Source organism: Branchiostoma lanceolatum, chromosome 10 (genome assembly GCF_035083965.1).
Source record: "Branchiostoma lanceolatum isolate klBraLanc5 chromosome 10, klBraLanc5.hap2, whole genome shotgun sequence".
NCBI classification, from domain to species: Eukaryota; Metazoa; Chordata; class Leptocardii; order Amphioxiformes; family Branchiostomatidae; genus Branchiostoma; species Branchiostoma lanceolatum.
Window position 1 is genome coordinate 12,475,630 of NC_089731.1, and position 19,684 is coordinate 12,495,313.

The 19,684-nt window shown below is 40.2% G+C and overlaps 3 protein-coding genes across 3 annotated transcripts; 2 read left to right on the forward strand and 1 right to left on the reverse strand.

Moving 5' to 3' along the window:
- Positions 1 to 408: 408 nt before the first annotated feature.
- Positions 409 to 2,252, forward strand: LOC136443432 (protein NLRC3-like). The gene has a single exon (XM_066440660.1). It carries the CDS (start codon positions 491 to 493, stop codon positions 2,132 to 2,134), a length of 1,644 nt encoding a protein of 547 aa, XP_066296757.1. The 5' UTR covers positions 409 to 490; the 3' UTR covers positions 2,135 to 2,252.
- An 821-nt stretch (positions 2,253 to 3,073) lies between these two features.
- Positions 3,074 to 7,910, reverse strand: LOC136443433 (triosephosphate isomerase-like). Its single transcript, XM_066440661.1, has 8 exons — positions 7,806 to 7,910; positions 7,483 to 7,607; positions 6,440 to 6,566; positions 5,321 to 5,405; positions 4,737 to 4,869; positions 4,199 to 4,284; positions 3,723 to 3,810; positions 3,074 to 3,241 (listed from the first exon to the last, which is right to left on the reverse strand). Exons 2-8 carry the CDS (start codon positions 7,595 to 7,597, stop codon positions 3,120 to 3,122), a joined length of 756 nt encoding a protein of 251 aa, XP_066296758.1. The 5' UTR covers positions 7,598 to 7,607; positions 7,806 to 7,910; the 3' UTR covers positions 3,074 to 3,119.
- Positions 7,911 to 8,907: 997 nt separating this feature from the next.
- LOC136443535 (DNA damage-binding protein 2-like) lies at positions 8,908 to 16,732 on the forward strand. The gene is made up of 9 exons (XM_066440813.1): positions 8,908 to 9,948; positions 10,369 to 10,569; positions 11,228 to 11,373; positions 11,919 to 12,018; positions 12,730 to 12,907; positions 13,953 to 14,098; positions 15,340 to 15,504; positions 15,972 to 16,017; positions 16,417 to 16,732. The coding sequence occupies exons 1-9, from the start codon at positions 9,091 to 9,093 to the stop codon at positions 16,599 to 16,601; spliced, it is 2,025 nt and encodes a 674-aa protein (XP_066296910.1). The 5' UTR covers positions 8,908 to 9,090; the 3' UTR covers positions 16,602 to 16,732.
- Positions 16,733 to 19,684: the final 2,952 nt, after the last annotated feature.

Genomic DNA, 19,684 nt, shown 5'->3' on the forward strand with positions numbered 1-19,684 from the left:
CCTCTCATTGTTGTTCTCCTCAGCAGCTATCAAATTTATCAATGAGTCTTGTGTGGTCCAGTCTGTCCGACTTTGTGATCGAAGCAAGCTGAAGAAAGAGGAGTCAAAGATATTGAGCGAATTGGAAGCTGAACCAGATAAAGAGTATGTTTATCTGTCCAGTGGTTTCTGGTCTGACGTCTCTGACAGAAAGTTCATCTTATTACTTATGCAGTGTATTCCTCTGTTATCTGCAGTGACAAAAGCGGGAAGCAAGAGTAAGGGACCAATCACGTGCAAAACCCCTCATAAGATACAGATGTACATGCACACAGCAGGTATCCTCAATAGCATTCAGATGTTCCAGTTAACGCAAGCTATAAAGCATTTGTTTGAACTCACTTACCTGGATCTTCATTGTTGTGTTGAGGATGGTCAATATCTTGTTGGCCACATTTCTCCAAGTACCAAATACTGCAGTAAATCCAAACTTACAACTAGTCCAGCAACTATGCTAATGTCGAGCCTGCCACGTCTTGCCTCCTTGCAGGAACTAGAATTGGATGAATGGAGTTTTCTATCAGCTACTGAAGTTGATGTCATGTGTGACAGCATTAAGGGCTCATGGCAGTTGACCAAGCTCAATATAACTGTACTGCAGGCTCAATGGAATGATATGATGGGTGTGGCAATAGGAAAGCTCTTCCTTAAGCTGTCTAATCTAATGGACCTTGTGATTAGTAATGGGCGCAAAGAATCTGTAACAGCTCTTTCTCATGCTGTAAAGTACCTTAGTGCACTTAAGAAGCTTCAAAAACTAGCAATACGTGTAAAAATGTCAAATGATGAGGCAAAGACTCTCGTCATCAGTCTTCAACATGCAGAATTTCTCAAGGAGTTTCAGTTGAGTAACTGTAGAATAAGTGACATAGGATGCACTGCCATAGCCGAGGTATTTGTAAACATGAAGTCACTAAAAACGCTTGATCTATCTTTAAACCAAATTTCTGTATCTGGTGCCAAATCCTTTGCAGCCCATGTTGGTTATCTGTCCTGTTTGGAAGACCTTGATCTGAGTTATAACAGGTTGTCAGATGATGGATGCATTGTGATTGCAGAGGCTTTTCACAAGATGAAGTCAGTGAACCACCTCAATCTGTCTTTCAATGATATCTCTGATAGAGGTGGTACAGTTCTGATGGGAAAGATAAGTGTCCTCACACACATGTATATGATAGACTTGCATGGCAATAAGATGACCGATGCTCTTGCTCAGCTTGTAGTTGATACTTTGAGTATGAAGGGACTGCATAGTCTGATGGATGTTAATCTTAGCTACAATTGCTTCAGTAGTAAGGGTGTTGAGATATTAAAACAACATCGTTACATCTGGTCTGATCATCAACAGCCAGAATGGTACTTACACAGGCATGATCCACAAGAGACAGGCACACCTGAACTGTTTCTCAAGGGGATTGCGAGTCACATAAGCAGCTTATCCAAGGGCTCTGTACCATATCGGACAAAATCTAAGCCCTCACCATTGAGGACACTATCTGAGCCCTCCTCACCATACGAGACACTATCTGCAGAAAGTAGATATGAAATGTCTAAAGTTGAAAGTGACATTGAAACTGTAGATTCAGGATCTGTGCAACATCATCACATCCGTTCTGGTCATCAGTGGCCAAAACGGTACTTCCACGAGCATGATCCACGAGAGACAGGCACCCCCGAACTGTTTCACAAGAGGACTGCGAGTCACACAAGAAGCTTATCCAAGGGCTCTGTACCATATAAGACAAAATCTAAGGCCTCACTATTGAGGACACTATCTGAGCCCTCCTCACAAGAGACAGGCACACTTCAACTGTTTCACAAGAGGACTGCGAGTCACACAAGAAGCTTATCCAAGGGCTCTGTACCATATCGGACAAAATCTAAGCCCTCACCATTGAGGACACTATTTGAGCCCTCACCATACGAGACACTATCTGCAGAAAGTAGATATGAAATGTTTGAAGATGAAAGTGACATTGAAACTGTAGATTCAGGATCTGTGCACAAAGAGGCTGAGGTAGCTGGGACAAGTAAAGAGACAGAGAGTAGGCAGGGCGTAGAAGGCAAAGTACAAGAGACAGCTGGAAAAAATTAATGCAATGTTATGTAAAGTTACTAGTATTTGTTGAGACTTTGGTAACGTGTGTCTATGTCCTCTTCTATCCATGATGAAAGTAACAGTTATACAGTTATGTACAGTAACAAGTATTTGTATCTACATGTGTATGCAACTCATTTGTACTGATTTCCTTGCAATATCAACAATACTAATAATTACTGTCAGTAGCATTGTATCTAAAGTAGTGTTGTGTAAATTTTCCATTGCCTATGTATCTGTCTATCCATAAATGTCTACTTTCAAATATCAGCTATGCTGCCCTGAGAGTCGGCGTATTGTACTGTTGCATTTGACAATAAATAAATACTTCATTGAAATACAAATAAAAGTTATGACAGTTGTCAGTGTAACAAACATTGTAAAAAGTCTGTGTACCTTTAGCGCAGTATATTCTATGCAATGTGCCTCACTACAGGAAGGGAATAAACCATTTTAAGTTTTACTTTGCCTGTATTGACCTTTATCAAACAAAGTAAAACACACAATATCTACATGACCATCAACACATTTATTGCTCACATTGCCAAACTTGATGACAAATTCAGCTCCCTTAACCCAGATTTCCATGCCCTCTTTAAGGTCAATAAACTACAAATGTATATCAATTTCTTGTCAATCATTGTTCTTGCTCATCCTTATGCTCCCAGCAGTTTCTCTTATTTGTGTAACAAACATTTACTTTGTACCTCAGGTACTTCATAAACCTTGATGTTTCAAATCATTCACGACAGACCTCAATATCAACAGCATAATGGGACAAGCCTACATTTAGCAGTTTCATTCGCATCTTTTGCGTCCACCATGTTTTTGTATTGCTACAGGACCACAATACAACCGAAAATACCTAAGCACCACCAATGTCCTACACTAGCTTTAGAGTGCACTATATGACTTGCTATTATCCTGTAGTTTCTGGCCAAGGACACAGTTTCTGCTCTGCAACAACAACGTAATGCTACCCTCAAGCTTTGCGTGCGTTGATAATTTTAACAAAGTCCGGCTTCAGGGAGGCTCCGCCCACAAGGAAGCCATCAATGTCACCCTGGGTGGCGAGGTCATTGCAGTTACTGGCTGACACCGAACCTACAAGAGAATAAAATGCGATTATCACAAGTGTCCTGCATTTTCGTAAAGATTTTAAAAAGTAAAGTGTTCTCGAACCAGACTTTTCAAACTTTAAAACTGACTTGATTTTCCATCTAAAAGTCTCAGTGTATTTCACTTACTGACATCCATGGAATTATCGTAGAGTGGAAGTCATTTGTAGGGGTATCCTCTTTAGACATCTTTGAAAAACGCTTGCAGCTAGATTTGCATTAAGGTTACGTGTGACAGGTCATTCAGTGTAATACATGTAAAACCAGCTGCTGCTGTGCCATGTGCCTGAGAAGCTGGTGTGTGACGTCAAAAGGGCGTCAATACTGGTTATACGGATACAGACATTGATGACAAATTTGTATCTACCCAATGGGTCTATCTCAAGTTGTAGAAGGCCTTACAAAAATTCTTTTGTTTCTTCAATAAAGTTCTTTCTTTGATGTATGAAAATAAATTGCCATGTTACCTCCATAGATGATGCGGAGTGAGTTAGCTACTGCAGGAGACACGTTCTCAGATAGCCAGGTACGCAGACGGGCGTGGACCTCCTGGGCCTGGGAAGGTCATCACATAACAATAAGGCTCAACTTCATTGTAGCATAATGTGTTATTATTATATAGCCACACTCCTAACAACACACAACTGTAGAAACTTTGCAACATACTTTGTCAGAAAATCTTCTTCAGACCAATGTATCTATTCAAAACATGATAGTTCTATGCTTGACACCTGAGTCAGTCCTCCCTTAGACCATATAGAGTAAACAGAGTAGGGCAGTAAGTAAAATTGTTACTGCTGTACTTAGTAATCAAGAAAATGATGTACCTGTATCTAAAAGTGCTTTGTGGATGGATAAAAATGTTGGTGATCCTGTACATGTCACCAGTACCCTTACTTCAACTATTCATCAAGAATCTACTAACAGTTTCCCCATGTCTCACCTGTTGAGGGGTTGCCACCTTGCCTGTCCCGATGGCCCAGACTGGTTCATAAGCAAGAACAACCTTGCTCCAGTCTTTCACTTTGTCTGAAGGACAGAAAAAAAGGTAACAACTATGACTGAAAAAGCTTCAACTTCATGTATTTTCTTGTCTACAGAGGTCTGGAACAGTTGAAATAAAGATGTGTGCCAAGTCTGGTGCCATATGTAAAGGAATACTACAGAATTCTAAAATCACATCAGAATACAGACAAGTGTGAAGAAAAGCATGATGATTGAAGAAAAGTCAACTGTCTGGTTTGAGTAAAATAAAGGACATTTTGAATCAAAGTGCTATTCCAGAGTTGCAATAAGATTCTAGCAAAGGTTACCTCAAGTTGTAAAAGTTCTACTGTGATATTAGCACCTTCTCTTGACTTTCGATAGATGCTTGTAAACATAGATACAGTTGGACAAATTTTAGTGTTACAATGGAAAATAAATAGAACCTACACAGCCATACTAGATCATCAGGTCTGTTATTCAGACAAAAGGCTGACCTTTGAATGCCTTTGTCTGCCTGAAGACAACCTCTTCTGTCTTTCCTGCCTCTCGTTCCTCTAGTTTCTCTCCGATACAGGCAATGACCTTCAACCCCTCCCCAAGGGCATGTTCAATCTTCTCAGCAATCAGCTGCAGAAAAGACAGTATTCATACATGGTGTTATATTCATTAGACAATAAAATCCATGCAGGTGGATATCAGCAGCAACCTAGCCACACCTCTTTACTACATGTGCATTTTTTTTTCATATACTAGTTGAAGAAGGTTCCACATCCAGGGAAACAATATCTAAAGACAAATCAATCTCTACAAGATACAGAGATCACTTCCGGACATTTTGATTTGCCTGGAGTCAGTGTGGGATGTAGAGAACACGAGCAGAAAAATAGCAGACTTCAGGGACTCATTCTGCCAGTTTAGTTTTGATCATTCGAGAGTGATGGATGTCACTTGAAATGTCCGGAAGAAATCTCCATGATATCTTATCCAGTTATAGAATTTGCATTGTCGTTATAGAGTGAATACTCCTTTAGTCTCAATGGATATACCTGACTCGAAGGATCAAAAAGATTGTACCCACCTCATCAGTCTCTCCAAACACATTCCTCCTCTCCGAGTGACCCAAGATGACCCACTCACAGCCAATGTCCTTGATCATAGCAGGGCTATAAAAAAAGAAAAAAGAGACAACTTACAAAAAGACAAAAAACAGAAACCTTTGACTAGGTGTTAAGAAAAGATCCTGAAGTTTATATCTTCTACCTATATCTATGTACCCTCAAGCATTTACCAACACTGTCACCTTATCATTAAGATGACAGATGGTAAGAATCCATAAAGGATGATTCTTATCTCAGCACAAAAATGATTCAATCACAAGATGACAATAAAATATATAATACAGACAAAACTGCCCATGAAGACCACTCAGGGGACGACCAATAAAATCTGATCTATGTGGACAGGTAGTCACTATAGACAGGATCCTTACTACTTTTGTCAATGGGAAAAATTTATCATCTAAGGGACTTTGAGAAAGTGGTCACATTGGCCAGGTGGTCTTTATGTAGAGTTGGTTACTGGTACAGGTACATAATTTCATGCCCGTAGCCAGGGGGGGTTCGGAAGAACCCCCCCACAGGCTTGAAGATCCACTTTCACAGGCTTGAAGGTCCACTTTTCAATGTTCAAGTTTTTTTCAAGGCGGACTTATTTGTATTTGCATCACCAGCAAGGCCACAGAGGTTAGAATCCTAGAAAAACTTCTCACTTTGACTTTGTCTCTGATTTTTCCTCTCAAATTCTCTCAAAAACACAGGAAATGCCCTTTCAGAAAGTTCAATTCTTAGAATTTGAAACGCTCCAGGGTCCACTTTTTAACGTCCAAGTTTTTTTTTTTTTCAAGGCGGACTTATTTGTATCACCAGCGGGGCTGGAATCCTAGAAAAACTGCTAACTTTGTCTCTGATTTTTTTCTTTGAAATCCTCTCAAAAACATGGGAAATGCCATATCAGAAGGTTCAATTTTTTAAATTTTCCAGGGGGGGCATACCCCCGGACCCCCCTAGGAAGCTCGAGCCTGCGGCGCTCGTCTCGCGCCTACGGCGCTCGATGGTCCCTCAAACATTAATAAGAACCCCCCCAGTCAAAATCCTGGCTACGGGCATGAATTTGTACTCCCTGGTATATATTTCTGTACCTGATTTCTCCAGTGAAAGCTCCCTTGGGCACCTTGTAACAGTTCTGTGCTGCTGCATAAACACCGGATCCTGCCAACTTCTCTTGCACGTAGCCCAGGTAAGCAGTGGGAGGGCCGACAACAACATCTGTCATGGAAGAAAAAATCCTTAAACATTTCCTCACTATTAATCACTGTAACTTTCTGAAGTGGAAAGATACTATTGCATATACATGTATCATCAACTCTTGCAAGTGTTACTGCGAGGGTGTGTAGGTTTGTCATGTTTAAACAGCATGATGTTGTATAATAAGTGGCATATATAACAACTCAATGCATTATCATAAATCTCTTTTTGATATCAAATCCACATTGTGACAGAATATGCTATTATTCACATGAAAGGTCCTCTGTTAATTCATTTCCTTATCACATAAAAATATTTACACATCAGCAGTCAATAGATGGTCTGGAAAATTGAAGAAAAAAATCTGGAAAAAAGGCAAAGAAAAAAGAGCAACAAGCTTTGGTCATTCTAGACAGCTGTACTCTTGTACCCACTTGGCACAATGCCCGTGATTGTGGTTGAAGGACCTCCATAGTATCAAGTTTCTCTTACCAGATTTGACCTAAATACTGTACCAAAGTCATTTCAATAAAACTGGATTGGCACTTGGTAGTGTGTATACATTAAAAGTTCAACTTGCAGCTTACAAAAAAACTTAAGGTGCCTGCAAAGCGGATGTGTTACGATGAATGGCAGTTATACCGGCTATATGGATATAGATACAGACAGATTAAATAACGTTACATCTTTTCTAACGTTTAATAGTAGTTTAAGAATATATAAATACAACATAAGGTTCATATATACAGTTGAGCAGAGTAGCTTTCCACTTTGGTAATTGACTCAGAAACATTCTACCTTTCTTAAGAAATAAATTACCCTCGGAATATTTTAGCGTTAACACGGTCATATGCAAATATTGCACGTGCAAACCCAAGTACAATGCCAATGCCAGCCCCCCTCCCCACCGTGCATATCTCCACGCCCCATACCCTACCGGTGTCTCCCGTGTCCCCGGCCGTCAGCCACCCACAGATCTCGTTGATCGAGTCTTTACTGCCGTTCATCTTCCAGTTTCCGCCAACGAAAAACTTCCGGTTGTTTCCCGCCATGGTTTAGGTTCTGTAGATATCAAAAGTCAGTATCACACGTTGAAAAAATCCAAGGTGACCCATTAAAACTAATCACACTTTCGTTTACCAAAATGATGTGAAAAATGAATAAAACTTCATGAAAATGTAAAGACAATCTAACAAGACAACAGTTCATAACTGAGCATGATATAGTTATGAATAAATAGCGTAATATTGAAATTCTTACCTTTATTTTAGAGCGCAGACAGAGAGAAGACTACTTCGCGCGTTTATGTGGGCTACGTGAGGTCAAAGTGTCGCCAAATGGAGTGGGTGAACATATCACGCTGTTTCCAGCCTCGCATTCAAAAAATACTATTTTTAGCATTTCAAATTCATCATAGATGATTGGACGATACGAGTGAGAGCAGAGCCATTTGTATGATTCATTTCTTCAAATTTATCATCTAAAGAATATTTTCATGTCAAGTTTTTTTTTCAGCTCCAATATGGTGGTATACATATTCGAATCTGCGGAACACAACGTCGACTACAAAGTTTTGTCTACAAAAATCCCTTCCTGTCTGTTCAAAATCTAATTATTTCAAAGGATTCGGAGATTATTACACCGAGAATTGCACTAAAGAAGAGCTCATTGTTAGGATAGAAGTCATAGACGGTGCATTTTGTCGCCACGCCCACATACGTGTGTTTGTATTTATGTCACCCACGTGACAGTTTTCGCGCCACATTCGCCTTACACAACAAATGCAGATCAGCTTGTGTAATGCCCATGTCACTTGCCTTTGTCCAGTTCCCACAGTCGAGTTTCGTTGTATTTTGACCCTCGGAAAACGCAAAAGCAGAGGTAAGTGTGTGTAGAAGACCTTGTAACGTTTGTTTATGTGGATTTATTTGCGGAATGCTGTAGGATCCCCTTTCCGCTATGTCAGCAGGATTTTGTGTGTTGTTTGGTCTTTTCTGGGGAGGGGGGGCATGTGTAAACCCAGGAATCATACCTTGATAACTTGATACCGCTTCCAGGATAGAAGGCGTCTGCCTGTTGTGTCCTGATTTTGTCTCCTTCATATTGCGTACTTGCGCTCTTCCCAGTGCTCTTATCATCTCAGGAATATAGCCCAGGAAATGCAGAAAAATAGATGATAGTTCAACCCATGCACTTGCCTTACTACTACTTCATTTAATACTACCATACAAAAGTGATTTAATTTATCTTCATTATGATGTTTCAGATATGATCCTGATATAAACCTGAGTGTACAACAACAATAATCATGGCTCCTGCTTCCAAGAAGTCCAACAAGAGGAAGCATCTCCAAGAGGAGACTCGGTCCAGCAGTGGTGAAGATGACTTTGAGAATCCTGAGTTTCTGCCGCGTAAAGCCAAGAGACGATCGTCCAGCAGGACTAGTCCAGCTGCTGCAAGGAAGACTTGCAACAAGGAACTGAAGAATGGAACTTCAACAACAAAGGTAGTCTCTGCAGCCAACGGCAAAAGTCATGGAAAGAAAATGGACAACAAGACTGCAAAGAATCCTGGACCAGATCTATCTGAGGATGAATCCGATTCCGAACAAGAGAACCCAGGCACTTCAAGTAGTTCTAGCAGCCAGGATGCATCAAAGGCTGACCAAGATTCGAAGAAGCATTCCAAGACAAAGAAAGTTGAAGAGAAATCTGCAAATCTTTCCGCTAGAGGTAGAAGTGCAACAAGGGGGAAAAGTGCCGCGGCAAATGGGAAAACCAGCAAAGCAGATACAACCCCTGGTACTTCACGTACGAAAAGGACAGTTTCAAAGATGAACAAAGATGAAGACAATGGCAAAGAGAAAAATGGCAAAAAGAATCAAAAGAAGCTGGCATCACATTTGTCTGACGATGATTCAGATTCTGACCAAGACAGCCCATCCCCACAACTTGAGAAAGTCAAGAAAGGCTTATCAGCTTTCAGATACCAGAAAAGTCCAAAGACACCAAAGATGTTGGCAGAAAGAAAATCAGCTGAACCAGCACCTTCAACAAGTAAGGGAAAACCTACACAAAGGAAGAAGGTAACTTCAGGCACTCCTACCATGGAATGTCTCAAAGTCAAGGTGAAGAAAATGTCTACTTCTTCAAATAAATCACCAAGAGCAAGTGGGAAGAAATCTTCAGACACAGGGCCCCCTTCAGGTGGTAAAAAGGTGGGAGGAAAGAGGAAGGCCAAAGGACAAGACAAGAAAGAAGCAAAGAGCCCCAAGGAGATGATAACCAATCATTATGTGAACTTGGAGGAGAGAGATGAGTTCTTTGAGGTGACTCGGAAGAAGTCAGACAACATTGTTCTCTCTCTCAACAGAACTGCAATGGGACTCAACAACAATGGAAAGGTAAATAGTTGTTCAGTCTAATGCTGAAAAATTGATTTACTTCAAGTTGTATAAAATTTCATGCAAAAATATTTTGGTTGATCAGCTCATTAATCATGTATGGTGCTGTACAAGCCAAGGCTGTCTCCAGGATCCGTCCCTCTGTCCCAGAATGGAAATTTGCTTGTTAGGATGGAAAAAAAACTCACCCCATCCCTCCAAACATTTGAACTTCATGACATGAAACTGATTAGATTGAATTTTCATCAGCTTAATATGGCAGATTTAACAAAGAAAATCAACAACATGGGCTCCTGAACAATGAGTGGAATGGAAAGAATTAAAAGCTGGAGACAGAACTTGTGTTGACTGAACTCTTGTCATGAGTAAGATTGATATGTATGGAACTTAACAATGCGTCATTGTCATTCCCATCCTCAGGTGTATGCGTCGCCCCATGAGCCGTACCTGCGAACCTTGCGCTCCCTGGGTCTGTATCGTACAGCCAGTCCGTTTGACAGACGAGTCACTGTTATAGAGTGGCACCCCTCCCACCCCACCCTGGTAGCAGCAGGGTCCAAGGGTGGTGACATTATCTTGTGGAACTTTGAGAAAGTTGGTGCAGACTGCTTCATTCAAGGGGTTAGTGTCCTTTTTTCTTCAGTATTTCAACTTGAAATCAAATTTATATTTCTCAATAGCCATTCTAACCTATCTCTGACATTCATAAACTCTATAGTTATTATACATGTATCTCATCTCACAACTAATTTGAATCACTTCTGCCCCCCCCCCCCCCATGCCCAATCATTTCTGTATTCCTACACTCTTGTTGTTGGCCTTTTACATGTAGTGTGCGTGGTCCAGTGGTTAGCGATCTTGCCTTTGGAACTAGAAGCCGCGGGTTCGATCCCGGCTGTGTTGCTCACCTGACATGCACCCTACCAGAAAGGGTTGCAGTGTTTAGGACAGGGCGTCAATACGTGGTCCAATGTTCATTGTGCTTGTTGAAAAGAGCTAAGGAATTTCCCCGGTACAATGAACCTGTAAATACTGTACATAGCGTCTGTCTTCCCTGTCACAACCAGTGGAAGAATAGCTCTTCAGTGAGCTAAAACCTGATATAGATCACATTTACTTTTTCTTTTCACAATATATTTTGCTCTCTTGCAAGCCCTCTCCCATCCTCTCTCTCTTTCTGTCACTATTAGCTCTATGCTCTCTTGGATTGCCCTCCGTAAATGGAAAAGTTGAATATTGACATCTAACAAAAACCATAACTGTATATTTCCTTCTGTAGATTGGTCCAGGTGGTTATGTGTCTGCTCTGAAGTTCTCTCCCTGGAATGACAGCCAGGTGTACACTGCTCAGCTGGATGGTACAGTCAACCTGCTAGACTTCAATGGCAGAAACAACAGGAACTTTCTGTCTACACACAGTTGGAGGTAACGTTAGATATATTCAAATATATGGCGCCTCTAGTGTTAGGCTATGACATCATAGTTAGGGGTCATGTGATGCCCCAGTCAGTCTTCTCCATCATTGCTCATCCATAATGTTGTGAATGTTAAAGCTCCTCCGTTGAGTTTTATCTGTGCCTTGGAATTGCTCATTCGCATCCCTTGGCCACTAAATGGTATGGATTGGTTGAACAAACGTTTCTAGTTCATTTCAGCTTGATTTATACAATTCTCAGTGCTCAGACAATGATGGGATATTTAAATTGGTTAGGAGAGGGAAGAGGCACTAGAAATATAATAAACTGATATTCCCAACATTGTGCATGATGAAAGACTAGCTTTTTTTCTTTTGAAAAATTAATGAAACATGTATATGTGAAAAGAGCCTGGATGATACAATATGATGAAACTAGGATGATACTAGGAGGAATACTGATTGTCAAACTTTGTTTCTGTTTCAACTTTTTAATAGAGTAATACAGTAGATAGGTAGATAGAAAGACTAACTCATAAACTACTGTACCTTGCAGTAACTGGTACTGTTCAGCGGATGTGAATGCTGCACACAAGATGCTGGTGGCAGGAGAAAGTATGGGCCATGTAGTCATGATGGACACAGAAGGAGAAAAGGTAAGGAGCCTGTTACTATTTTCTCTGCCAATAGAAAAACTGTCTTCATGTCTACTAGTGCTGTACCTGCATAGGATACTGATCATAGTATTGGTCTCGGTTGACTCATATTTTTAGTCTTATGGTCTTCTTTAACCTTTTAAAAGCAGTCTGAAGTAGCAGTTTGCCACCCAATTCCCTATTGGTTACTGAGTTAGGCAGCAAGGAGAAGGTTAAGTCTTTACTTATGTATCAAATCATTAATTTGAAATAAACTCAGAATTGCTTCACAATCTTAACACAGATTCAATCAAGTTTCCTTACATTCAGAACAATGACTATGATAATATAATTCCAGTCCTTCTTCCCCATGACGACCAAGGACTGGAATAGCCTTCCAGCCTCGGTCGCCCTCAGTTCAACTCTTGACAGTTTTAAATAACAGGTTTAACTCTCCACCCTTCCCATTCCCAACCCCTGGTTTGTTACATCTCACATCCTCACTCCCAACTTGCAGTAGACTTCCAGTAGTAGAAAGGCAGCAAAATCTTCACCACGTTGAAGGCGGCTGCCTTAACCGAAAGAAGAAGAAGAATGTGTACTGTTGAATCTGGTAACTGGAACAAACACTGAATGATCTGACTCGCATTGGCACCAGCTGAAATGTGAAGAAGAAAAAGAAACACTGAAAAGACACAAAGTCAACTAAATCTGTTTCTCGTCCTGTCCTAGTTGTGGCAGCATCGACTGCACAAGTCCAAGGTGACCCACGTGGAGTTCAACACTGGCTGTGATTGGTTGATGGTGACAGCGTCCACAGACAGGACCGTGAAATTGTGGGACATCCGTATGGTGGAGGGGAGGGGCAGCGAACTGTACACCCTGCAGCATGATCATCCTATCAATAGTGGTGGGTTGTTATTGGTGATGTTACTGTTAATGCATTTGATTTCATGTGGTTTTTATTTCGCGCTAAGGCGAAAATGGAGTTTTTGTGGTGGTTTTAAGTTTGCGGTAGCGCTATAGTCACATACTGCTACAATATTGGACAAAAATGTTAGCGGTGTTTTTAAGTTCACGGTGAAACGGTTGCCTTGAAAACCGTGAACATAAAACCACCGCAAACATTTCCGCATTTACAGTATTTGATAATTTCAAGCACACTGAAGTAGCCGTTTGGCTCCCCATTCCCTATTGTTTAAAGAGTTAGGCAGCAGGGAGAAGGTTGCGTATTTCTTTGTATTCAGAAATTTCTTCCCTCTAAACATTTTACTCTAGTGCTTGTCAGTAAAGAGGGGTAGAAAACAATATTTGTGTGTCCCTCGACAAAATTTAGTCATTATGTACTCATATACATATAGCACTAGATGTAAAATCAACTAGCATGAGTGCCTTAAACTGCTTGTCACTGTTAATTCCGAAAATAATTTCATCAGGTTGGTAGAAAATAGGATATGGGAGATTCTTTATACACAGCCAGGTATTAGAAGCTCTGACGAAGAGACATCGAAACGTTAGCAGGTGAGATCAATACCTGGTTGTGTATAAAGAATCTCCCATATCCTTGTCACTGTTAAGTTACCTCCTTGGTTAATATAACATTATGTAAAGTATTGTACAAAATGTAAGTGAGTGAGTGATTGATTGTTTCAAACAGTTTCCTTTAGGGTATTCCTACATCTGCAGTTTCATGGTGAAGCTATGGTGGTTGGTTATGGTATTTGATAAATGATAAAAAAGAAGTTTTTTTTTTTCAAATTTTTATTGGAATTGCAACAGTGCAATTAAATACACAGGCAGCTATTGCTGATGTTGTGACCCACACACATAATGTACCCGTTTTTTACACTTGGGTGGAGTGGGGAAAGTCGTGTAAAAAGAAGTATGATCGATTCTCTTGATGTACAATGAATGTTTTGAATTTATGCTAAGACTGCTCTGTGTTGTCTCTGTAGCCTACTTCAGCCCCAATGACCACTGTAAGTTGCTGACCACTGACCAGCACCATGACCTGCGAGTGTACAGTGGGCCAGACTGGGGTCGGCTGGACACTGCCATCTACCATCCACACAGGTTCTTCCAGCATCTCACTCCCATCAAGGTGATGTTCCAAAACTTACATATCTGATAAGTACTTTACAGTCAGATGTGCAAAAGTTAGGTTTGACAGGCCATTCAGTGTAATATAACCAGCTGCTGCTGCGCCGCGTGCCTGCAAAGCTGGTGTGTTACGCCGAAGGGCGGTTATAACGGCTATACAGATACAGATACATACCCAGGATTTAAGACTATGGCCCAGTTTACACACAGATTTTTGAGTTGACTTGAAGTTGACTCAGGACTGTGCAAGGAGAACACTAGGCTGCTGAAGTAGCATTGACTTGTACTGTAGGAAATTTCCACTTGAGCAGCTCAAAGTTCCTCACACACATCCCCAAGTCGACTCTGAAAACTTGTGTGTAAATCGGGCCTATGTTGCTCAACTCAGGTGGCCAATGTTTGGACATGTTCATAGAAAATTGCAAAAACACACCGGCACAAAAATATTTTGAAATTTGCAGTACTGGGCTCCAACAGATACAAAGCCTATAAAAGAATAACATGTATGCAAGTTTGGGATTTGTTTTCCTAAAAAGAATGTGAATACATTTGTTGAATTGGTTAGTAAAATTTGGAATGGATTCAAGATGATTGAATTAGTTAGATTTTTTGAGTGTGAACAGGGTCTAAGGATGGTACTGTACAAACCTGCTCTATATGCTAAAGACAGACCTCAAACATGGCAGATTCGATCCTCTTACATCAGCAATAAGTCTCTGACTTAGGTGCAAGTCACAGTGGAAAAATTTAAAGAGAGACTGATTACAAACAAACATTAACAATGATTCAACAATTGCAGAACACAGTAGATTATGATGAAGGCCACACCAATTTAATTTCTTGGTTAGCGGATTTTATTTCTAAATTTTAGCAAAAAAAATCATGAAAACAGAAGGCAGGGGTGAAACCTTGCACCTGACCCTGTTCACATCCTGAAACTGTGTGCACCAAAGTGCAAACTTTCCTCTGAGATTCTGTTTTCCTGTTGATTTTCCAATGTAGCATTTTTTTGAAAATTCTGTTAACCAATAGATGAAAATGGTGTGGCCTTAATGCCCACAATCATAGTAATGATTATTTTGGCATGTTGGAAGTGCGCTTCTGGCTTGTGTCCACAGTCGTGCAGTGAACAAATACCCCAAAATCCTATCTCGTAGTCCTAATTCCATAGCCAGGGTCGGGTATCCTAAGAGTAGTATGTTGCTTTCTTGTTTTCTAAGAGTGATGTTTTGTACATTTCAGGCTTGCTGGCACCCCATGTATGACCTGGCAGTCGTGGGCAGGTATCCAGATAACAAGTCTCCCCACCATGGGCCTGGGGAGGGAAACACCATCGACATATTCAACATCAACACAGGAGAGACAGTCTGTCAGCTACGGGACCAAGGGGCTCCTGGCATCAAGTCGGTACGTGGGCACTCGTTCTGTCACTGTATGACACTTTTAGCCTCTACCAGGCTCCGCGAATGGCTGGAAAAATGGAAAAATAGTAGAAATTGGGCAAATTCAGTGAATAGTATGCTAAGGGAGTTGGCTACGGAGATAGGGTCCACTGGCCGACTCCCTTATTCACTTTATTTGACCAATTTCTACTATTTTTCCAGCAATCTGCGGAGCCTGGTAGAGGCTATGACACTTCTGGTGGTATCTTTATAATATAAGGCACTTATAATTTCCTTTGTAACAAAATGGTTATATACTGATTTCTTTTCCATTTCTACCTCAAGTTTTAGGCTCTCAGGTTCTGACAGGAAGGCAAAAAGTTCTTGCTACCTTGATAAGATTGGTGTTGCTTATGAACAGGTACTCACTTGTAGAATAAGAACACTTTGTTATATCATTTTGGGCTTAACAAATGTACTTGTTCTCAACAGCTCAACAAGTTCAGTCCAAGTGGAGAGTCATTGGTCTCAGCAATGGGTATGTATATTCTTTTTTAATCAGCCTTTGACATCTAATGTCAAGAATAACTTGAAATATGTTCATACACTAGAGTTAACTAAGGTAGTGGACACAGTCTGGCTGTATCTGTATAACCACCCTTCAGCTAAACACACTAGCTTCGCAGGCATGCAGCATGACAGCAGCTTGTCATATTACATATGTACATAGAACGACCTGTTATGCCTAACCTTTGCATATCTATCTGCAAGGGTTCTTTAAAGCTACATGTAATTAGTGAAGATGCCCCTACTGTAGTTGGTGGCAACGAGTTGGTGGCTCAGACTGGTATAGTATCTGTAGACAGTGATAAACGGAAATAAAAGCTAATCTATTGAGATACATGTATAAAAAATTTAAATCATTTCTTTCCTTCAGGATACAACATACTGATTTGGCAGCGTAAGGAGATTCTCCAGGACAAGCAGGAGAAACTGATGGAGAAGATGCAGGGGGAGGTGTCAGCACGCCTGGACACGCCTGGCGCTGCTAGGAGACCACGGTCACGCCCACCTGCCGGCAAGATGGCTGCCAAGATCAAGAAGAAGCTTCAGGACCAGTGATGTTTATGTAACGTTGCTGTTATATGTAGTTGTACAACTGTGGGAAATTTGGCCGCTAGTGTTTGGAGAATTAGAAAGGTTTTATGTCTGCAGTCCTTGGTGGTACACATTTAGGGCATAGTGTAGTGAAGAAGTACATAGAGAACAAGCACATGTGTACCAAGATCTGTGAAAAATGGAAGTACATGTACATGTACAAGGACTGACCGACTGTTGACTACTACTAGCACTAGATAAAGCCCTAACACTCTATTGAGCATGATTTCTGTATAAAAAGTAGTAAGTCAACCTTTAGATTTTAGTGCCATTGTTGTTTTTTTTAATCCTGTTATTTTAGCTTTTACACTAATACCTCAAGCAAAGTAAACTGTTTGAAGCTTTTTGTTGACAGTGATGGTCTGTGAGAAAAAAGACCTTCGTACATGTACATGTACAGTGATATGCCTAAATATACTGCCAAAAACAAGAGAGGTCACTTTCTTATACATGTAGTGCAAAGTATATTTTCTTACCTTAGACCAATATTACCTACTTCTTGTTAATGTTAAGTGTTATTTTATGATTTTATGTTGATAAAAAGATTCTATGATATCCTTTCTTCATATTTTCTAGGACACGCTTTGTTAAAGCATTTTTAGTCTGTTTCTTTACTACCTTTTATACTGAAGTTGGCACTAAACGTCAGCACAAGCACAACTTTCTATACATACGCCACATTGGTTAATTTTTCTGTGAACGTTACAATAAATGTTATCATAGAAGACTAAAGATGTGAATTTGTATTTGGTTACAGCTAGTGACCTACTGATTTTGTTTCTGTGGCATGCATCATCTCAATATTGTCTTCTCTCACACGTTTCTACCATGTCTAACAACCCACCTGCACTAACGCTGTTCATGTACATATATTTGGAAAAGGTCCAAGATGCTTCTATTTTCTGTTCCTCTCCCCAGCTTTGTTTCAAATTTGATACTAAGGCCACAGCAAGTAATTTTTATGAATGACATCAGCGTGCTCATTAATTTTTGCCTGATTTCGAAATAAAAAACAAGAAATTTTATTGCCCTCCAACGGTGGTCAACATGCCAAAAATTGTCAAATATATCGTAAACGTTTACAGTCTAAGGTGTTTCATTGCATATGAATACCCAGTGTAGTTCCTGCCCATGATGGTATAATAACAAGCTGTTTTCTGCATTTGTTCTAGCAAGGACATTATATAAATAATGGGGGGGGGGGGGTCTAGTTAATTGAGTTGTATACACAAGGTGTTTCATCGCATATGAATACCGAGTGTAGTTGCTTCAGATGATTGTACAAGCTCTTTTCTGCATTTGTTGTAGTCTATTGAGATGTACACACATCTACAAGGAGTTTTTATTTTATATATGAATGAATACAGGACTAAAAGACCTGTTGGTCATGACATCATATTTCGTCGCCTCAATTCTTGTTTAACAAGAATTATGATCTCAAATTTGAAAATATAGGAATCTTGTTTTTTTGGGCCCTGCTTGTTTTTTTTGCCCTATCTCATTAATTTTGGAGTCTGCGGAGGATGTCATCCATAAAATTTACTTGCTGTGGCCTAAGTTGCAGACCCTTAATGTTTGTAATGAACCCACTACAACTACATGTGCGGACACCCCTATTGGAGAGTGGAAGAACCCTAGAGGGGTCACTCTGGTGTCAAGGGTCAGAGAGTGTACATTAAACTTCTGTTCGCTCCTTTGATCTTTGTCAAGTCTTTGGAATAGGGTATCAGGACAGAACCTAAAGGGGCTTCACAACAATGTTTAAGTTGATCATTTTACTCTGACCTATTCGGAGCATCGTAACCCCATAAATTTCAAAGTAATTTTTGTTATAATATTGCTGGATGATCTCATAAAATCAGCCCTGACAGTTGAAGTATTAAAAAATGAGATGGTTCTCACAGAAAGTCCAGGAGACAAGAAAGTATGATAAAAGTGACATTTTTATTCAGCACTACTGGCCATGACTCAATACAATTGTGATGACGGCACTATTAAACTACATTAGACTACACCAACCAATCGATGAACGGATTCCAAACATTCTAACTGCATCTGTGATTAAGAGAATATAGTGAACTTTCATTCTATGTACACAGGTACAGCTGCAGTTAAATGTAGAAATTACAACAATGCGCAGCGCGTTGGTATAATTCACATACAAGCGGACGAAATTAAATTTGTACATTTGTAGCCATAAAGGATCTAAATCTCTGTTCTGTGATGGCTGCCATTTAGAATACATCATTTTTCTTTACCTAGAACTTACAAGGAGCTATCAAGGGAGACAAGAGGAAAAGCATACAATCACAGCAGACTGGTTTAATACAAAGGTACAGCTGTGAATTTTGTGAAACATTTTCTATAACGTCTGAGCAATTTTTGGCAAGACAAACACTGAAGCATGCTCTGTGTGGCTTCAGGTTCACAACAGCCCATAGTATTTTCTCTACATATAATACATAACAGGGTGAAACTTCCAGCACCGATGGGGAGAGTTTTGGACAAGGCATAAGCTAAGCTGCCAGCCAAACTGGGCACTTGACAAGTGACATTGCAAATTGTTTCTAAGTCAGTAGGACAGCTTTGTCAACATCTTGCTTAAAACATCATTAATGTGGTGCTACTCAAATAAACTGTACATTAACCTCACTGTAAAACTAATAGGTCTATACATGCACCAAGTGTAATGGGTACTATATAAACCGACAGGAAGGTGGTTAATGAACAGTTTTCATCCTAACTACTGATTAAATTAAAATCTATGAGTGTCTTTTGTAAAACATGCCCAAACTTGATCTCCATTGATAGTTGAGTGAGCTCTGCTTGTAATTAATTTCTATATGGTCCAGCTTCAACTAAGTTGAACACAGACAAGGGTTACAGAGAAGCAGGGTTGCGCAACTATAAATTTTCTCTAAAACATCAGCAACATCTGTATCAACAGTACAATCGTGCCTTCCAGCTTCAAAAGCAATCGCTACAACGTTACAGAGATTTAAAATAGGTTGCATCAAAAGCACTGTTTCAAATTATCATCCTTGCAT

What these genes read in the sequence shown, in the direction of transcription:
- LOC136443535 (XM_066440813.1), top strand. Translation starts at nt 9,091, where the DNA reads ATGGACAACAAGACTGCAAAGAATCCTGGACCAGATCTATCTGAGGAT. An exon ending in GACTCAACAACAATGGAAAG is followed by an intron (nt 9,949 to 10,368) that starts GTAAATAGTTGT and finishes TCCCATCCTCAG; the next exon opens with GTGTATGCGTCGCCCCATGA. An exon ending in TGGACACAGAAGGAGAAAAG is followed by an intron (nt 12,019 to 12,729) that starts GTAAGGAGCCTG and finishes GTCCTGTCCTAG; the next exon opens with TTGTGGCAGCATCGACTGCA.
- LOC136443432 (XM_066440660.1), top strand. Translation starts at nt 491, where the DNA reads ATGCTAATGTCGAGCCTGCCACGTCTTGCCTCCTTGCAGGAACTAGAA.
- LOC136443433 (XM_066440661.1), bottom strand. Translation starts at nt 7,597, where the DNA reads ATGGCGGGAAACAACCGGAAGTTTTTCGTTGGCGGAAACTGGAAGATG. An exon ending in CGGGGACACGGGAGACACCG is followed by an intron (nt 6,567 to 7,482) that starts GTAGGGTATGGG and finishes CTTCCATGACAG; the next exon opens with ATGTTGTTGTCGGCCCTCCC. An exon ending in GCTTTCACTGGAGAAATCAG is followed by an intron (nt 5,406 to 6,439) that starts GTACAGAAATAT and finishes CTTTTTTTATAG; the next exon opens with CCCTGCTATGATCAAGGACA.